Source organism: Pan paniscus, chromosome 13, assembly GCF_029289425.2.
Source record: "Pan paniscus chromosome 13, NHGRI_mPanPan1-v2.0_pri, whole genome shotgun sequence".
In the NCBI taxonomy this organism is placed as follows: Eukaryota; Metazoa; Chordata; class Mammalia; order Primates; family Hominidae; genus Pan; species Pan paniscus.
In genome coordinates this window covers 103743071-103759356 of record NC_073262.2, presented here as the reverse complement: position 1 = coordinate 103759356, position 16286 = coordinate 103743071, and the positions used below count along the sequence as shown (strand labels likewise).

Sequence of the window (16286 nt, the reverse complement as noted above, 5' to 3'; positions counted from 1 at the left end):
CATAAAACAGCAAGCCTAGATCACCCCAGGAAGAGATCTTAAGGGACCTCAAAAAAGGGAACTTGTCCTTGCCCGTTTAATAGGAGATGGTACATCCTTTGCCAACTAACAGTTTCTGAAAACAACTCAGAGAATGGAAACTTCCTTAAAGAATCCCCTAGCTCCCCCAGAGGTTACAGTGAAATGACTTAAGAACCCAAATGACTAACATAAAAGACAGAAATAGAATTTGAAGTAGCCTTCTCTGTTTAACAAGCTCTCAGGTGATGTTGATTCAAGGACCATATTTTGAATTGCAAGATGCTAAAGGAAAGAAATACCTGAGATATCCTGGTCCACCTCTGAACTCAAAGGGTACAGGCATCTGGATCACAAGGATTCTGAACTTAGATGTCTTTGCCTAGAAAGCCTCTCCTGACTCACTGGTGGCTGGAGCTAACACTATACATATATATATATATTTTTTTCCCCCTAGGAAATAGACTTTGAGAACCAACAACCACACTTTTCTGGGGCTCCTAAGGACACCCTGTGGTTAGTATTGTTACCATGACATTGTCATCAAGGCCATTTTCCCAGTTAGGCTCTCAGATTCTTGAGGATGGCAGACTTTTCATTTTGTCCTAGAGCTTACCAAAACACTTAGCACATGCCAATACACAATGAAGCCCACTCACCAGATGAATAAATAAATCTAGCACTCCTCTTCAACTGCCCCCCCCACCCTTCCCAGAGGGCCTGAAGAATCTCCACTCATCATAGCAAGGAAATGGGAAATGGAGAGATTGCCCTATTCACTGAAACTCAGTTGGTGCCTCCCGGAAAGTCTGAAGATTACTGACATTAAAACTGATGGCTGAATAGGTGGAAGATTAAAAACATAATAATAATAACAATGATAATAATCCCTTCTCTCTGTAGAGTGCTTCACAGTTTAAAAAGTACTTCACATAGTAAATTATTACAACTGATGCTCACAACAACCTTGTAAAGTCGGGTATTATTATTTTTCGCTTTACAAGTAGGAAAACAGAGGCCCAACAAGGTTAGTGATTGGCCCAGCCTGCCTGGCCCATAATTGGTAGATCTGAGGCTTGAAACAGGTCTTCCAGCTACAATGAGCTATGATCATGCCACTGCACTCCAGCCTGGATGACAGAGCAAGACCCTGTCTCAAAAACAAACAAACAAACAAAAAAACAAAAACCAAAAAAACAGGCTTTCCAAGTTCAAATCTCATATACTTTCCAAAGCCCACACTGCTTTCAGCTCTCTTTAGTATAGTTCTTGATAATAATTATCATCTCCAAATACACATTATCAACATAATAAAAGGCTGGTGGTCGAGAGAAAAAACACTGGCTGGGCATGGTGGCTCACACCTATAATCCCAGCACTTTAAGAGGCCAAGGAGGGCAGATCACTTGAGGCTGAGAGTTCAAGACCAGCCTGGCCAACATGGCAAAACCCTGTTTCTAGTAAAAATACAATAATTAGCCAGACATAGTGGTGCGTGCCTGTAATCCCAGCTACTCAGGAGGCTAAGGCAGGAGAATCACTTGAACCCAGAGGCAGAGGTTACAGTGAGCCAAGATCGCACCACTGCACTCCAGCCTGGGCTGCAGAGCGAGACTTTGTCTCAAAAAAAAAAAGAAAACACCAACTTAAGGTTACAAGTTATCTTCCTTTCCCCAGGAACTCAGTCTCTCAGTAGCTTCCATGCCCCTCTGAACCTCTAAAGACATTAACATGTGAACAGGAGGAAGGAGCAACCCAAAGCTTGTGGGAACTAAAGCAGACTCCAGTGGCCATTTCCTCTTTGGACTGAAGGGACTTAGATGTGGTTAACTGAAGAGATTTTCAATTTGGGCTCTCCAATGTCTCCAAGCGCAGGAAGTGCAGGAAGGGAGCCCACCCTGATAAACTTCCTCAGCAGGGGTAGGGCCAACAGGGATTCAGAAGGGATGATGGAGTTTCTACAAAGGTAGGAAGATTACTGTCAGACTTGTTATTTCCTTTCTTTGTACCACAAATTATCAAGGACTGACTTCACAGAAAATGAACTAGTAAACACTGCTGCAGATCTCACACTGTCAGAGGCTGGCAAGAATGACTAGCTCTTAGTCATTCCTATCTTTCTTCACGTCTTGTCATTCTATCCTTCAGGCAAACACATACCAGCTGTCCCTTCTACCTGCATATGATCCCAATTCCTTTGAGAAAGCATGTTTCAGCTGGAGGCAATGGCTCACGCCTGTTATCCCAGCATTTTGGGAAGCCAAGGCAGGTGGATCACTTGAGGTCAGGAGTTCAAGACCAGCCTGGCCAACATGGTGAAACCCTGTCTCCACTAAAAATACAAAAAAAAAATTAGCCAGGCATGGTGGCGCACGCCTGTAGTCCCAACTACTTGGGAGGCTGAGGCAGGAGAATCGCTTGAACCCAGAAGGTGGAGGTTGCAGTGAGCCAAGATCACGCCACTGCACTCCAGCCTGGGCAACAGGGTGAGACTCTGTCTCAAAAAAAAAAAAAAAAGAAAGAAAGAAAAAGAAAGCAAGAAAACAAGTTTCAAGAATTTAAAGGGCTCACAGGAATGAAGTGACATCATCTGGCAGTTGGATAAGTGGGCAGAGACAGTAAAGTGGCTGCACTTCTTATTATCCTCGTTTCTGCCATTCAGTAGAGTCTGAGACACTTCACTCCCTCCCACCCACCCAGCCTCAGGAAGAGTTGATGAATTACCTATAGTCCGAAACAAGGTGAGGGTTCCTGAGCAGGTGGGTCTCCACAGCTTTTCTGTCCATCTTCAAGATACGTTTGAGCAGGTCAAATCGCCTCACTCTGTAGAGCAGTTCAGCCAAGTCCCCGACAGACAGCTTACCTCTTTCCCGTAAAATATCCAGAAGGTCCCTGACATTAGGTGGAACCACATCTATAGCAACATCCCGGCACAAAAAGAGCAGCATCTCCTTCTCATCTGTATCAAGTGCTTCTTCAACCTGATGGATGACTTCAGCAGACATCCTACTGTTAGACTAGGGAAGCTCACAAGGGTCTTGCAGTACAGCTCCGGGCCAGTCAACAGAAAGCCAGCAGGCAGTCAACTTCATTTCTGAGGGCTGACTTCATTTCTTTCAGAATCCTTTCCAGTGGGGGAGTTCTGTGGTTAAAAGGGAATTTTTCTGAAAATCTTATCAAGCTAACTTATGCCTAAGATTGAAAGTATGGGCTCTTTCTTTCTGGGTGGTCTCCCTGACCTAAGTAGATTAAGTTCTATAGAAAGGGATCTATAGAAGTCTAAAGAAAGGGATCCTTGGTAGACAGAACCAAAAACAGACTAATCCAAAAAGACAGAGAAGAAAACCTACATTGTAAAGGAAATGAAACAACAGATGAACTCATCTGCAAGGAAACCCCACATTCTTTTTCAGAATTCATCAGAATGTAAAGCATGTTCAGGGAAAATTACAACTAAGGGTTTAATGGCCTCAGTAGGAGGAATAGGGAAGAAGTACGTAGTAGAAGGAAGTGGGAAAAGCCCAATGACAGACAGCCTGACTAAATCAGGGAAACTTGTGTCACAGAGTTAAACCTCCACCTCAATGACTCCACCCACGTGGCCTTGAACAAACAATGGAGAAAAGAAGTTTCTGTCCCTGTGCCACTCCTTTTTTCTAGTTGCTCTCCTACTTCAAAAGCCCCTCACTCACACCTGAGGGCAGAAACCTCTGCTGCCATCCTCCTAGACCCCAAGCCCTTTTCACAGCTTCATCATGAATGCTCACAGAACCTGCCACCAAGTTGTCAGGTTTGGATCACGTCTTCAGACCCTGAGCCCCATGAAGGTGCCAGAGGTCCTGACTCTCAATGCACTGCTACATGGCAGCAATTGCCATCAGTGCTTCTGATGTTCTCTCAGTGGAACATCAGGAAGTTACAGAGGATCTGGGGAAAGATCTCACTCCTGGGAGGGGGCCGGGTAGGAGGGGTAAGGAGCTCATGCAATGGGTGTGTTCTTAACTTCTTCCATTGAAACTCATCTTATTTTCTTTCAAAATTTAAGTTGCTAACCTATCTACTCTAAGTTTCACAGCTAAAACTTATGTTAAATCACCTCTTGTGTTCTTTATCTGTGCCCACAAAACAATATTTCAGGTTAAAATCAAATTTATTAACAAAAAATAAGTGGAAACACAACCCAACTCTAAATTGCCAATGGTTGCTTTGTATTTGTGTTCAAGTATATTTATATATTTATGTAGCTGTATTTAGTGAAAGAAGCACTGAATCCATTTATTTATATACATACAGTATCAGTCCACAAAAGATTTGAGCTATCTTAAAATAAAAACACATAAATAGAAAAATTTTATATGAAAACAAGGGGAAAAATTAGGTTAGAAATTTGAAATGGGCTTGCCCATTCATCCAAACTTCACTTAAATATGATTATTTGTAAATAACTGGAGAAATTAAATTTGCTAAGTTAAATTTACTAAAATTAAATGTGCTCAATGAAAGTGGAAAAATTGGCACTCAGACTATTTTACTTTTTTTTATCAGAAAGATAAATACAAATTTTATGTGTTCTGGACAGCCCAAATCTATACTCCACTCGCAGGCCAACAGTGCTTTAATCTCATCATCAGCTTCCATGAAAAGGAGGCCAAGTTCTTTTCTACTGTATTCATTAATAGTCACAATTTTGTCAACAGTTGTTATTATAAATTAAACTATAAAGTATATGCAGTAGAAGGAATTATAAAAACACAAAAATAAAATCATTAAACACAAGACTAAGAAATGAGATATTATACAAATTCACTGACATATTTGAAAAAGAACCAAACAGAACTACTAGAAATGAAATGCTTAATTCTCTATTTTTTTACAGTCATCTAACTTTTATAATTCATAAGTATCAACAATATAACAATGCCACCAAGAGTTAACAAAATGAGATAATCATTTTAAAAAACATGATCTGCTCAGTTTGTTTCTTCCAACCATCACACCCATGACTGCTTTCTGCCAGTCACGCACACTCAGCAAGAGCACTGGCATACTGTCTTCCCTCTGTGCTAACGGGGGTAGAGTTTGGCAACAAAATATAGATTACTCAGTGGTAGCATCTGGCACATTGAAAGAAAATATCAAAAGGAAACTACAGATCCCGTGTGGAGCCAGCCCACTCAGATGCAACAAAATATCAGCGTGTGTGTATGCTGGAGGCAGTTCACTGTGGCTAGAGGTGGTGAACACTTGAGAAAGGAGAGCATACTAGGGAGAGGTAGGGCTGGGGTCCGAATAATCACCACTTTGTTGGGGTTTAAGCCCAAGCCAAGAAATGAACATAAAAATTACTCTTAGGCTAGGGAAGCTCATAAGGTCTTCAGTTTTTTGTAGGGAAAGGGTCCCACTGTGTTTCTCAGGCTGGTCTCAAACTCCTGGGCTCAAGTGATTCTCCTACCTCAGCCTTCCGAAATGCTGAGATTACAGGTGTAAGCCACCACACCCAGATGAATGAGTTCTTTAGAGCCCAGTAAAAGGACTTGTGCCCATCAGTTACCAACTCCACCCTGCCTGAGCTGCTGGACTCAGTGTCCCATTCACCTCTTCTGAAGAGTCACTTGCTTTCACCTTACTCAGATGAAGGGGCAAAGGAATATCCAAGTCCAATTATTTTTCTTCCCTGCTTTCAAATACCCAATCCTCCGGACTGATCAAGATACCATTAGTTTCATTTCTCCCCCCAGTGTTTTCAGCAGTTTACTTTCCCTAGCCAGACAAAATTGGCACCTGTGTGTGTTTTCTAGAATTTTAAAGGAATTCCCCTTAACTCCCCTCACAGGCATATTCTAATTTAATGACTATATCTCCCCTTCTTTTCCACACCCACACCCTGGTACAAACTGTCCCTGACCTTCACAAGGGCAACTAAAACTTGAGACCAATTTCTGTTTCATTTCTCTTGCAGAAGTCAAGAGACTATCGCCAATTATTATTCAAAACGTCAACAAAGCTTAGGCAAGTCAGAGTTATCTTTCACACACTAGCTAACAGGAGCATCCGGTTCTGGAAACAGAAATACTCCAGGCATTTTTTGTAGAAATTACACTTAATACTGGAACTAACAAAACTGCTGAGAGGACTGGAGGAAGGAGCTCTGGGGTGGGATTCTAACAAAGACTCCTGGGGCTGCTGCAACAACCTTGCCTCAGCCAGGGAAGTGAGGATCAGGAGACTGCCACTAGAACTGAGCTCAAAGACCCTCTGACAGTGGAGACCCAGTGATCATGTAAAGCCCAACCTTGTTTTTACTAACGCTGTTTTTAGACTCTCCCTTTCCTTTAATCACTTAGCCTTGTTTTCACCTGAATTGACTCTCCCTTAGCTAAGAGAGCCAGACAGACTCCATCTTGGCTGTTTCACTGGCAGCCCTTCCGCAAGGACTTAACTTGTGCAAGCTGACTCCCAGCACATCCAAGAATGCAATTAACTGATAAGATACTGTGGCCAGCAATATCCGCAGTTCCCAGGAATTCGTCAGATTGATAACGCCCAAAGCCCCGCGTCTATCACCTTGTAATAGTCTTAAAGCCCCTGCACCTGGAACTGTTTACTTTCCTGTAACCATTTATCCTTTTAACTTTTTTGCCTACTTTACTTCTGTAAAATTGTTTTAACTAGACCCCCCCTCCCCTTTCTAAACCAAAGTATAAAAGAAAATCTAGCCCCTTCTTCGAGGCTGAGAGAACTTTGAGCGTTAGCCGTCTCTTGGCCGCCGGCTAAATAAACGGACTCTTAATTCATCTCAAAGTGTGGCGTTTTCTCTAACTCGCTCAGGTACAACAATCAGACAGCGCATGCTACAAACTCTGGCCAGCATTTTCAATTATCTGGCCTTTTTCCCTCCTGACTGCCAGCCCTGCAACATCTAGGGTGACCGAGTCCCAGGAAACCCCTCAGTCCCAGGCAAACAGGGATGGTTGATCACTCCAGCACCCCTGCCTTAATGAGGAAGCTTCTACCACTCCTACACCTCCAGTAGCAAGTTCCGAAGGAAGGGAGAAGAGATAACACAATCTGAAAACTACTTACCACCACACCCTGGTGGTTTCCTGAGCTGGGCCCCTACGGCTGCTCAACAGTTTCATTTACAGGAAGACTCTGTTCAGCTCCTTTCCCACACCCTTCAAGGAGTATGGGAAACCTCCAACACTCCACAACTCTCTTCCATCCCAACACCACCCCCAGTGCCATTTCTCATCCATATATCAGGCACAAACTCCTGCCACCTTCCACCTTTCCACTGCCCCAGCTGGTCCCTCCTGTCCCTCTGCTTGCCTAGGGCTAAGCCTCCCTGCATGCCCTCCTGTCTCTACTAATCCCCTATGTCTACTCTCTTCATCCTCTCTACCTCCAGAGACGGCTCCTCCCAGCTTGTAAACATGTGCAAGTCTCTTCCATCTTAAAAAATAAAGCCAAACACTCAAAAAAGCCTGAGGGTCCCCTAGACCGACCATCCTTTCACTTTATTCCCTTTCACATAAAGCTGGGACCTCATGAAGGAATAGTCTGTACTCAGTGCTTCAGTTTCTTCAACCACAATTCACTTCTCAACATGCCTCCACCTGGATCCCCTCACCACCATCTCCTCTACACAGCCACACTCAGTCCTGAGCCATACTGGAATCTGAGGCAAAAGGGACAATCAGCAATACTGACGCTGTCTTTATTTAAAATGTTGGTATTTTGTTCATCATAGATTTTTTGCATTTATGTCTGTTTTTTAAAATATTGCATTAAAATATTATCTATCTTGATGACTGACTTTTTGAGCACCCCCTCACATGTTGTCCTGAAGCCAGTGCCTCGTTTGCCCCTGCTAGTATCCCAGCCCTGATGACACAGCTCTTGTTGAGGCCCTGGTGACCTCCTGGTTGCCACATCCAAAAACTTGGAAGTCCTCTTTCATCTGACTGCTCAACTCCAGCTGACACTGCTAATTCATCCCTCCTTGAAACTCTTCTCCCTTGGCTGAGCTCACACCACTTTATTCTACACAGACCCTTCTCTAACTTTCTTCTACGCCTCAGCATACTCTTTCTGCACCTGCCCCTTAAATGCTGGTGCCTACCATCCGTCTCTCATCCAAACTCATTCCCCTAGCCATTCTGTTCCCCCTGCTTTAGACCTTACCCTCTCCAAATCTACCTTCCATCTAAGTGAACTTTCTAAAGTTCATGCCTGAACTGGCCAGGCGCGGTGGCTCACACCTGTAATCCCAGCACTTTGGGAGGCCAAGGCGGGCGGATCACTTGAGGCAAGGAGTTCAAGACCAGCCTGGCCAACATGGCAAAACCCTGTCTCTACTAAAAATACAAAAACTAGCTGGCCGTGGTGCTGCATGTCTGTAATCCCAGCTACTCGAGGGGTTGAGGCACAAAAATCTCTTGAGCCTGGGAGGTGGAGGTTGCCAGTGAGCTAAGATTGCGCCACTGCACTCCAGCCTGGGCAACAAGAGTGAAACTCCGTCTCGAAAAACAAAACAAAACAAAACACCTCTATTGAAGCACTTAACACACTTCCCTGGTACCCACATTAGCCCTAACCAGGTGTCAGCAAATGTGGTTAAGTTTAGTCAGGCCTCTCAACCTTTCTCACAGAACACCAACGCTGCCCCCAAACTATCTGGTAACAAAGGCACATATTGTTCCCTGTAATCAGTAGCAAAGCATGCAGCATGACCAGCTAAGCCATCCAAAGACGTACTTAACATTCCCTTCTTTCTACTGCTTCTCTAGTGAAGCAAGGTCATCGTATGGCATGAAAGCAATGTCATGTCCAGTGAGCCACAGCATGAATGCAAATGTAATTTCTTAGCAACCCCACAAACTGGGCGGCAATGGAGAAACCTGTCTTGCCAGCTGCAGAAAGCAGCATGCAAACCTGAACTTTCAGGTGTCTGGGAAGCCCCAGTGGAGATATGAACATGAAACAAAGTGTCATCCAGAAGTTTCTAAAAGCAGAAGAGGTTGCACAATTCTGGGTAAAGTAGAATGTGGCCATCTCACAGAAGTTTTGTGCACTCATCTTGAACATAACAAAATTCACCTTCCCCCTCCATTGGCGTGCAGAACAACAGATGATCCCAGTTATAAAATGACATAAAATTGGAAGTCATATTTTATAAAATTATTTGATGAGGCTGCTATGGTTTGAATGTGTCCCCTCCAAAGTTCAGGTATTGCCAATATGATAGGATTAAGAAGTGGGGCCTTTAAGAGGTGATCATTCCCTGGAGGCGCCTCCCTCCTGAATGGGATTAGATGCCCTTATAAAGGGGGCTGATAAAGGGAGTTTATTTCTTTTTTTGCCCTTCCACCTTTTGCCATGTTAAGACACAGCATTCCTCCCCTCTGTAGAATGCAGTGTTCAAGGCACCAGATTGGAAGCGGGGAGCAGCCCTCACCAGATGTCAGCACCTTGATCTTGGACTTCCCAGCCTCCAGACTGTGAGAAATAAATTTCTGTTTTTTATAAATTACCTGGTTGTGGGTATTTTGTTATAGCAGCACAAAACAGACTAAGAACAGACTTTTCATGACTCTCAAGGAAGCTCCCACAAATTCCAACCAGACATTATCGCCAATAACTTCCTTGGTTCCTAACACTTATGTGTAGGCTGCAGAAAATGAGAATGAATCAGAAATGAGAAAGCATCTAAATCAAAAGATCATAAATCATCATCTAATTGGATATAGAAACATGGGCAAAGTCACCAGGAGCAAGGGAGCTAAATCAGTTGATGTAGTGCCCTTAACTAAATTTAAATTTTCACTTTGGCAGGTATACTTGCTCAGCTTACACAACGGATTGCCCACTGTAACTAACGGGCCAAGAGTGGCCCTGCAGGAGATAGCTCTGTTCAAAATCAGAAATTGTGCATAATACTATAGACAAACTTCTGATACATAGCTCAAGCACTAAGAGTATCATCCCCACTTCAGCCCAACCCATAATCTAACTCCGAACCAAAAATATCTCAGTGTTCCCTGGACAGTATTTTTCTGTCCCAGCAACTTCACTCAAGCATTTGCCTCCATTTGGAAAGCCCCTTCCCTCCTCTCTGTCTGTACCTGAAATTATATCTTATCTCTCAAGATGTCTCTTCTATAAGCTTGTCTTGATCCCCAAATCAAGTCTCTCTTCCTGCTTTGTAGCACTATTTGTGTTCTCTTCCAGCATTTTATCTTATTCTATCCTATGTGAGACTCAGTTGAGTACTGTCATATGTGGAGGTCCTTGGGGATAGATAGGCTTTTACTCATCTTCATTAGGCTGTGGTAAACAATGGCCAGGGCTGCCAATCTCAGCCCTCTTGGGTCTTGAACAGACTGGTCATCATTGGACCATTGCAGCCCATGTGTAACGCTTACTCATCCCTTCATAACATACAACGAAGCAAGATGGAGCTGGTGGTGTAGTTAAGATACCATACTTGGAATCTGGTTGTTGGATCCAGAAGAGCTTGTGAAAGGAAGCTTTTGCAGCTACATGAGATAACAATGCTAATGCTTTAGAGTGACTTGCAATGTGATTCTAAAAGGATGGGTAAGCCCCCATGCAAAACTTTCTGGAAACTGGCAGGACCTCATTGTGAGTGGGGAGAATACAATGTCTCCAACCAAGGGGATGTTTGGAACTCATCATCAATTTATTACCAGGCTTCAATTTATTTGATAGAGAAAAATGAGAACAGGTCAAGCTGCCTGAGTTTAAGCAAGATGTAAGATTTTAATGCTTCAGCAATAACTGAGTTCAGAGACCAGGTCTCAACTTCAGGTAGTACGAAGAAGACCTATGGCTTAGCCTCACTTCTTTTTAGGTATCTAAACCATCTGATGTCACCTTTAGAGGAACTGGATGTCTAACTTCATGCAACAGCAGTCAGGAAAACAGGCATTCCTTCTCCTCAAGGTTTTGATCAAAGGAATAAAAAGTGGCTCAAGAAACAACCCCATCTATTCAAGAGAATAGCATACTATCAATCATGCTACACTACTGCAATAAAATATTTAGGAGACATTCTCTTAAGTTCATCTAGACAAGATTGGCTTAAATTAAATTTCAACTTGGCAGGTGTATTTGCTCAGTTTACACAACAGATTCTCCATTGTAACTAAAGGGCCAAACTTGGCCCTTTGGGAGATAGCTCTATTCAAAGTCAGAAACTGTACATAACACTAGGGATATATAAAGTTCTTAAAATTACTTTTATATAGCATTCATTTTCTGTAAAAAGCACTACCTGCTTTTTGCTCTAAGAAAATCTGGAAAATAGAGAAAAGTAGAGAAGAAAATAAAAATTCCCCACTTGCTTCAGTCTCATCACCATCCCTGGTACCTACTCATCTGTCCCCTAGTTTCTCATCTCTTGCCTGGGTCCTCATTCTAGGTTCCTTTACATTCCTGGTGACGGCCCAGGTTAAAGGGATAGACTCATTTTACATTTAGGCTGAATGATAGCCAGCACGTTTACAGAAAGCCTAGGCAGACAGCAACTGATATAGTGTCTCCTCTGGGGGTATAGCTTTGTGCTATATACAACTTGCCTGTGCTACCACATATTTTATTAATAGCTCCATCACAGAGCACAATCTTATAATTACTTACCAGATTAAAATAATCCAGCTTTATAATTATTTGCCAGATTAACATAATCCAGCCATGGCTTAGAAAATAACTCAAGTATAAAATCTGAACTATGGGGTTTCAATAGCATACCATGGCCAAGGTTTTGGGCGAAACTTTTGCGCTGCTTCTATGTTTTCCAACCAGAAAGGGAGCTCCAGACAGCAGAGGGAGATCTACATGCTCCCATTCCTCAGCCCCAGCAGGTGCTCAGTAAATGCTGAAGGAGTTACTTTTTTCATTTAACTCTTGATTCAAAGTTGTGGTTATTGTTGCAGGGAATTTGGTTCACTCACTAGGTAGTATTCAAGCAAGAGACTGTCAGGTACCTACTCTTTTAAACAATCTCATTGACTTTGAAAACTACTTTTGAAAGCTGCAAGTAAAAACAAACAAAAAACACAGATATATAAGCCAAAGGGAAGATAAAAAGGAAGTTCAAGGAAAAAACTCAAGAATTTCACAAGTAGATAAGGAAGCTTTGGTTCCCATTTCTAAAGTCACATGACTAAAGAAACTCATTACCCTGGGAAGCATTTTTAAACCTTGGAGTAAGTAACTATGAGAGGATTTTTCAATTACATTTTTAAAAGTATATAAATATACATATAAATGATTCATTTCTTCAACTTAAGAGTTCACTGCAGAAGATACAAATTATCATGAGTATGCAGATGAAAGTGGTATCAAGTGGTGTAGCTTCTCTCTTTCATAATAAGTACTAAATCACCAAAGATGGCAACCCAGTATCGAGAATAAGAGAAAAATAATGTAGAAGATGTTCATCTATTTGGGCCAAAAACTTAAATCGCCAAAAAAAGAAAGTGGCTAGAAGTGGAGACCATCAGAGGAACATAAATACAGAACAAGTGTAGAAAAGGAAGCAATTTTCGCAGGAGAATCACTTGAACCCAGGAGGCAGAGGCTGCAGTGAGCAGAGATAGCACCACTGCACTCCAGCCTGGGTGACAGAGTGAGACTCTGTCTCAAAAAAAAAAAAAAATGTAGCTGGGTGTGGTGGCACACACCTGTAGTTCCAGCTACTCCAGAGGCTGATGAGAGATGACTGCTTGAGCCTAGAGTTAGAGGCTGAAGTGAGATATGATCACCACTGCACTCCAGCCTGGGCAACAAGCAAGACCTCATCTCAAAAAAAAAAAAAAAAAAGAAAAGAAAAGAAAAGAAAAGAAGGCCCCACCTTGAATCTTTTTTAGAAAAAAGCAGGTTGTAAATAAACACAATTTTAAAAAATGAAATATCTTGCAAACTAGAAAATAAACCAAAAAAATTATGAGTGTTTATTTTTAAAAATATGTAAAAGACTGTATTTGAGAGCACACATGTGTGAAAAAAAAAAAAACATTAAACTGAAACCTTTGGTTATCTCTAGGGAATGAACCCCTGGAGGTTTTCTCTATTTACTTTGCATGTATTTTAACTCATAATTATAATACAACTTGACTGAAGAGTGTCTGAAGAAAATGCATTACAGTACAGAATGTTAGGTACAATCCTGAAGCAAGTGCAAAGACAGCCGCTGAGCATATGAAAGTACAGAGAAAGGGCACCAGGGTGGGGTGTCAAGTCTTCTGAGGGGAGATGACAGGAGGAGAGTATAAGGGAGAGACAGGGCATTCCAATAATGATAGTGCTTTTCACCTCACTGATCTATAGTAAGAAAGAACGACCGGGTTCTGCAAGTTACCTGGGCATACTAAAAGAAAAGACAAAACAAACACACAAATAAACAAAAAGAACCCATGGTGTCATAACTGCCCCACCATGGCCCACAGGCTTCCTCCAGTCAGGCTGTCAGTGGATCTTGTCTAAACTGCCTTGACTCGAAGTTACCTGTGTAGGTAACTGCTGAGTCTTCCTCAACCACATTGTGAGGTTATGGGGACAAGAACCAAGTTTAGATCCATTTCTATGTCCTCGGCACCCAGAACTCTGCCTGGCCCAGAGAAGCTCAATAAATGTTGGTAGGATTATACTGAATTAAAGGCAAGGAGGCATTGGAGTCCATAAACACGAGTTTAATTAGCCCCTGGGGCTCTACAGGGAAGAAATAATCAGACTTCAAGGGTGCCCCATTCCCCAGAGTCCATTCCTGGTATTTGAAAGAGCAACATGCCCCGGAGTGTTGTGAGTCCTCTGGAGGCTCAAGGAGACCTAGGGCCAAAAGCGAGGACTCAATCCTTTTCTGCCAGTATCGGGGGACAGTGCCCCGACGTCCCAGGAGCCCAGGGCGACACCAGCCCAGGGGCGGGGATCGGGCAGGATTCTCGGTCTACTCACGCCCGGGCAGCCGCCGGCTCTTCCCACTGGATCTCCGCCGGGACCAACTCCCACCCTCGCCGGACAAGCTCAGACCTGCTGCTCCGCAAAACCAGAATTGGAAATGCTCCAGATGGGACGAGGAACAAGGACAGAAAGTCAAAAGCATCAACAGGTGGCTTCGCCGGAGGGCGTCCGAGAACCTCTGCCTGCTGAACCGCTTCACGCCTAATCCCCGCCACCCACCGGCTGAAATGTTACCACACAAGACATAAATTCTCGAATCCTGTCTGCGGAATTCCCCGCCCCCGCGCAGTTGAAACTTGCACAGGGCCACTCGCGTGTCTCTCGGTGGTAAAATTCTCCATGCGTGGTCAAACGGCTTATGCATAGCTCAGGACCGTTACGTGCGACCCCACCAGGACTGAGTGGGGACAGCCGCTGCGCCCCCACTACCTACTAGGAGCTGCGGTAGGACCTCCAATGCCCCAGGGGCCTAGGCAATTTCCGCTTCAGCTTCCTGGAGGTCCCCAGCCCAAGGCTCAAAAAACTGCACGCTATCCGGCCCACCCCGGGTCGCGCAAGACTTTCGGGGGGAGGGGGAAACCCAGCGACCCTGCAAATGGCTTCACCTTGGAAACCGGTATAAGGAAGCAAGTAATACCGTGTTAAAAGAAGGTCAAATGTCAGTTACAAACAGAAACGTAAAACATAAAGTCGCTAGAGAAAGCCATTTTAACGAGGACATTTGACCCAAAAGCTTAAGTAAAGCAAGTATTAACAAAACAAGAAAATGGATGTAAAGCAAACAGTAAACATTAAAAACTCCCTTTCAACCCAGTCTTTTTTGTTTAGATCTTGGAGTTGGGCCGGGCATGGTGGCTCACGCCTGTAATCCCAGCACTTTGGGAGGCCGAGGCGGGCGGATCACGTAAGGTCAGGAGTTCGAGACCAGACTGACCAACATGGAGAAACCCCGTCTCTATTAAAAATACAAAACTAGCCGGGCATGGTGGTGCATGCCTGTAATCTCAGCTACTTGAGAGGCTGAGGCACGAGAATCGCTTGAACCCGACAGGCGGAGGTTGCGGTGAGCAGAGATCGTGCCATTGCATTCCAGCCTGGGCAACAAGAGTGAAATGCTGTCTCAAAAAAAAAAAAAAAAAAAAGATCTTGGAGCTCGAGCCAGGTTTTTTGTTCAACGAAACTTTTGTAAGGTTATTTAGGGGAATCACCAAACCGAAAAGTGCCAAAAACTCCGTTCCTCTTATCGGAAATCTCTCTCTAAAGCAGGTCAAACCTTCCACAGCCCGCTGTCTGTTGTAGATTATCGCAGTTTGTTGATGTCCAAAAAGCTTTACTTATGCTATACGCTATCCCCCTACTGGTTTCACCCCTCATTGCTTAAGAACAAATTTCAAATGTCAACCAATTAAAATATTCGCAAGACCTCTGGCATCCTTGAATTTACTTCCTGCTCCGTGGAGCCAAAAACTGATTCTGAATTTCAGTGGCCTTTGTTCTACTGCGTGCCACTGTTAATATTAAAAGAACATGGCCTTCTGTCCAAATCCGGACACCCTCAAGCAAGAACATCTTGAAGCCAGTTTACATTTCCCAGTCGTTTTGAGGCGGTGGAAAAGTGGCAAAAACAGGTTCATTTTAAAAGGCTCTAAAAACTTTTCATCAGCCAAGCATTCCCAGCTTTCCCAAGGCAAGCTTTCCTTGCACTTGGGCAAAATAGACATTAAACTGCTCTGGAAAATAACCGCCCTGACCAGGCTATTGTGAAATTCCCTCCAGGGCGGCGGCTCCCACTAAGTGAGATCGAGCGCACACACAATTGTTGGGAAAGTCCACGTTTCCAACAACTTTCGAAAGGAAAAATGCCAGATCTTCTCAACAGTTCACCCCAAGAACTGAACTCTCAAGATCATTTTAAGCAAAGTTTACACGACGCTGAGGACCCGCCACTGAAGCTCGCGGGTGGGCCTCTGGGGCTGCGGCTGCAAGGGGCGGCCAGAGTTGGCCAAGGGTTACTTCCGGTCTCTCAGGTCCATCGGGGTGCAGCTTGTACCGCTGTGGCCCAGGTCGCCCCTTTCTGGGAATCCGGGGCGGAGTTGCGGGCAGAAGGGGTTCGGGGGTTCGGAGCCGGGCGGAAGCGGAAGCGGGGGCATTCCGCAAAGCCTGCGGTAAACAACCGAGATAAGGAATCTACAAAACTGAGTCAGGTTCCAGAAGCGCCCCCGCCATCCCCTGGCCACTGCCGGCCACCTGCAGTTTCCCGGAGCGCAGGGCTGTGAGGAGCGGCG

At 44.0% G+C, this 16286-nt stretch overlaps 1 protein-coding gene across 15 annotated transcripts in view; it reads right to left on the bottom strand.

Annotated features, from left to right (window-relative positions):
- Positions 1 to 16286, bottom strand: part of CFLAR (CASP8 and FADD like apoptosis regulator) — a 58842-nt gene that overhangs the window by 39979 nt on the left and 2577 nt on the right. For 5 of the 15 annotated variants that reach the window (XR_010109534.1, XM_063595518.1, XM_063595522.1 and 2 more), the window contains exons 2-3: positions 13996 to 16161; positions 2743 to 3160 (exon numbers count right to left, since the gene is read on the bottom strand). The exons of 2 other annotated variants lie outside the window; for them this stretch is intronic. Coding sequence is in view for 11 of the 13 variants with exons in the window: in XM_063595518.1 (XP_063451588.1) it covers positions 2743 to 3023 (281 nt within the window). In the remaining 2 variants the exon portion in view is untranslated. Of the gene's footprint in view, positions 1 to 2742; positions 3161 to 3368; positions 16162 to 16286 lie in introns of all 15 variants that reach the window. 8 more of the 15 variants (XR_010109533.1, XM_008974169.6, XM_055108949.3 and 5 more) reach the window with 3 other exon arrangements.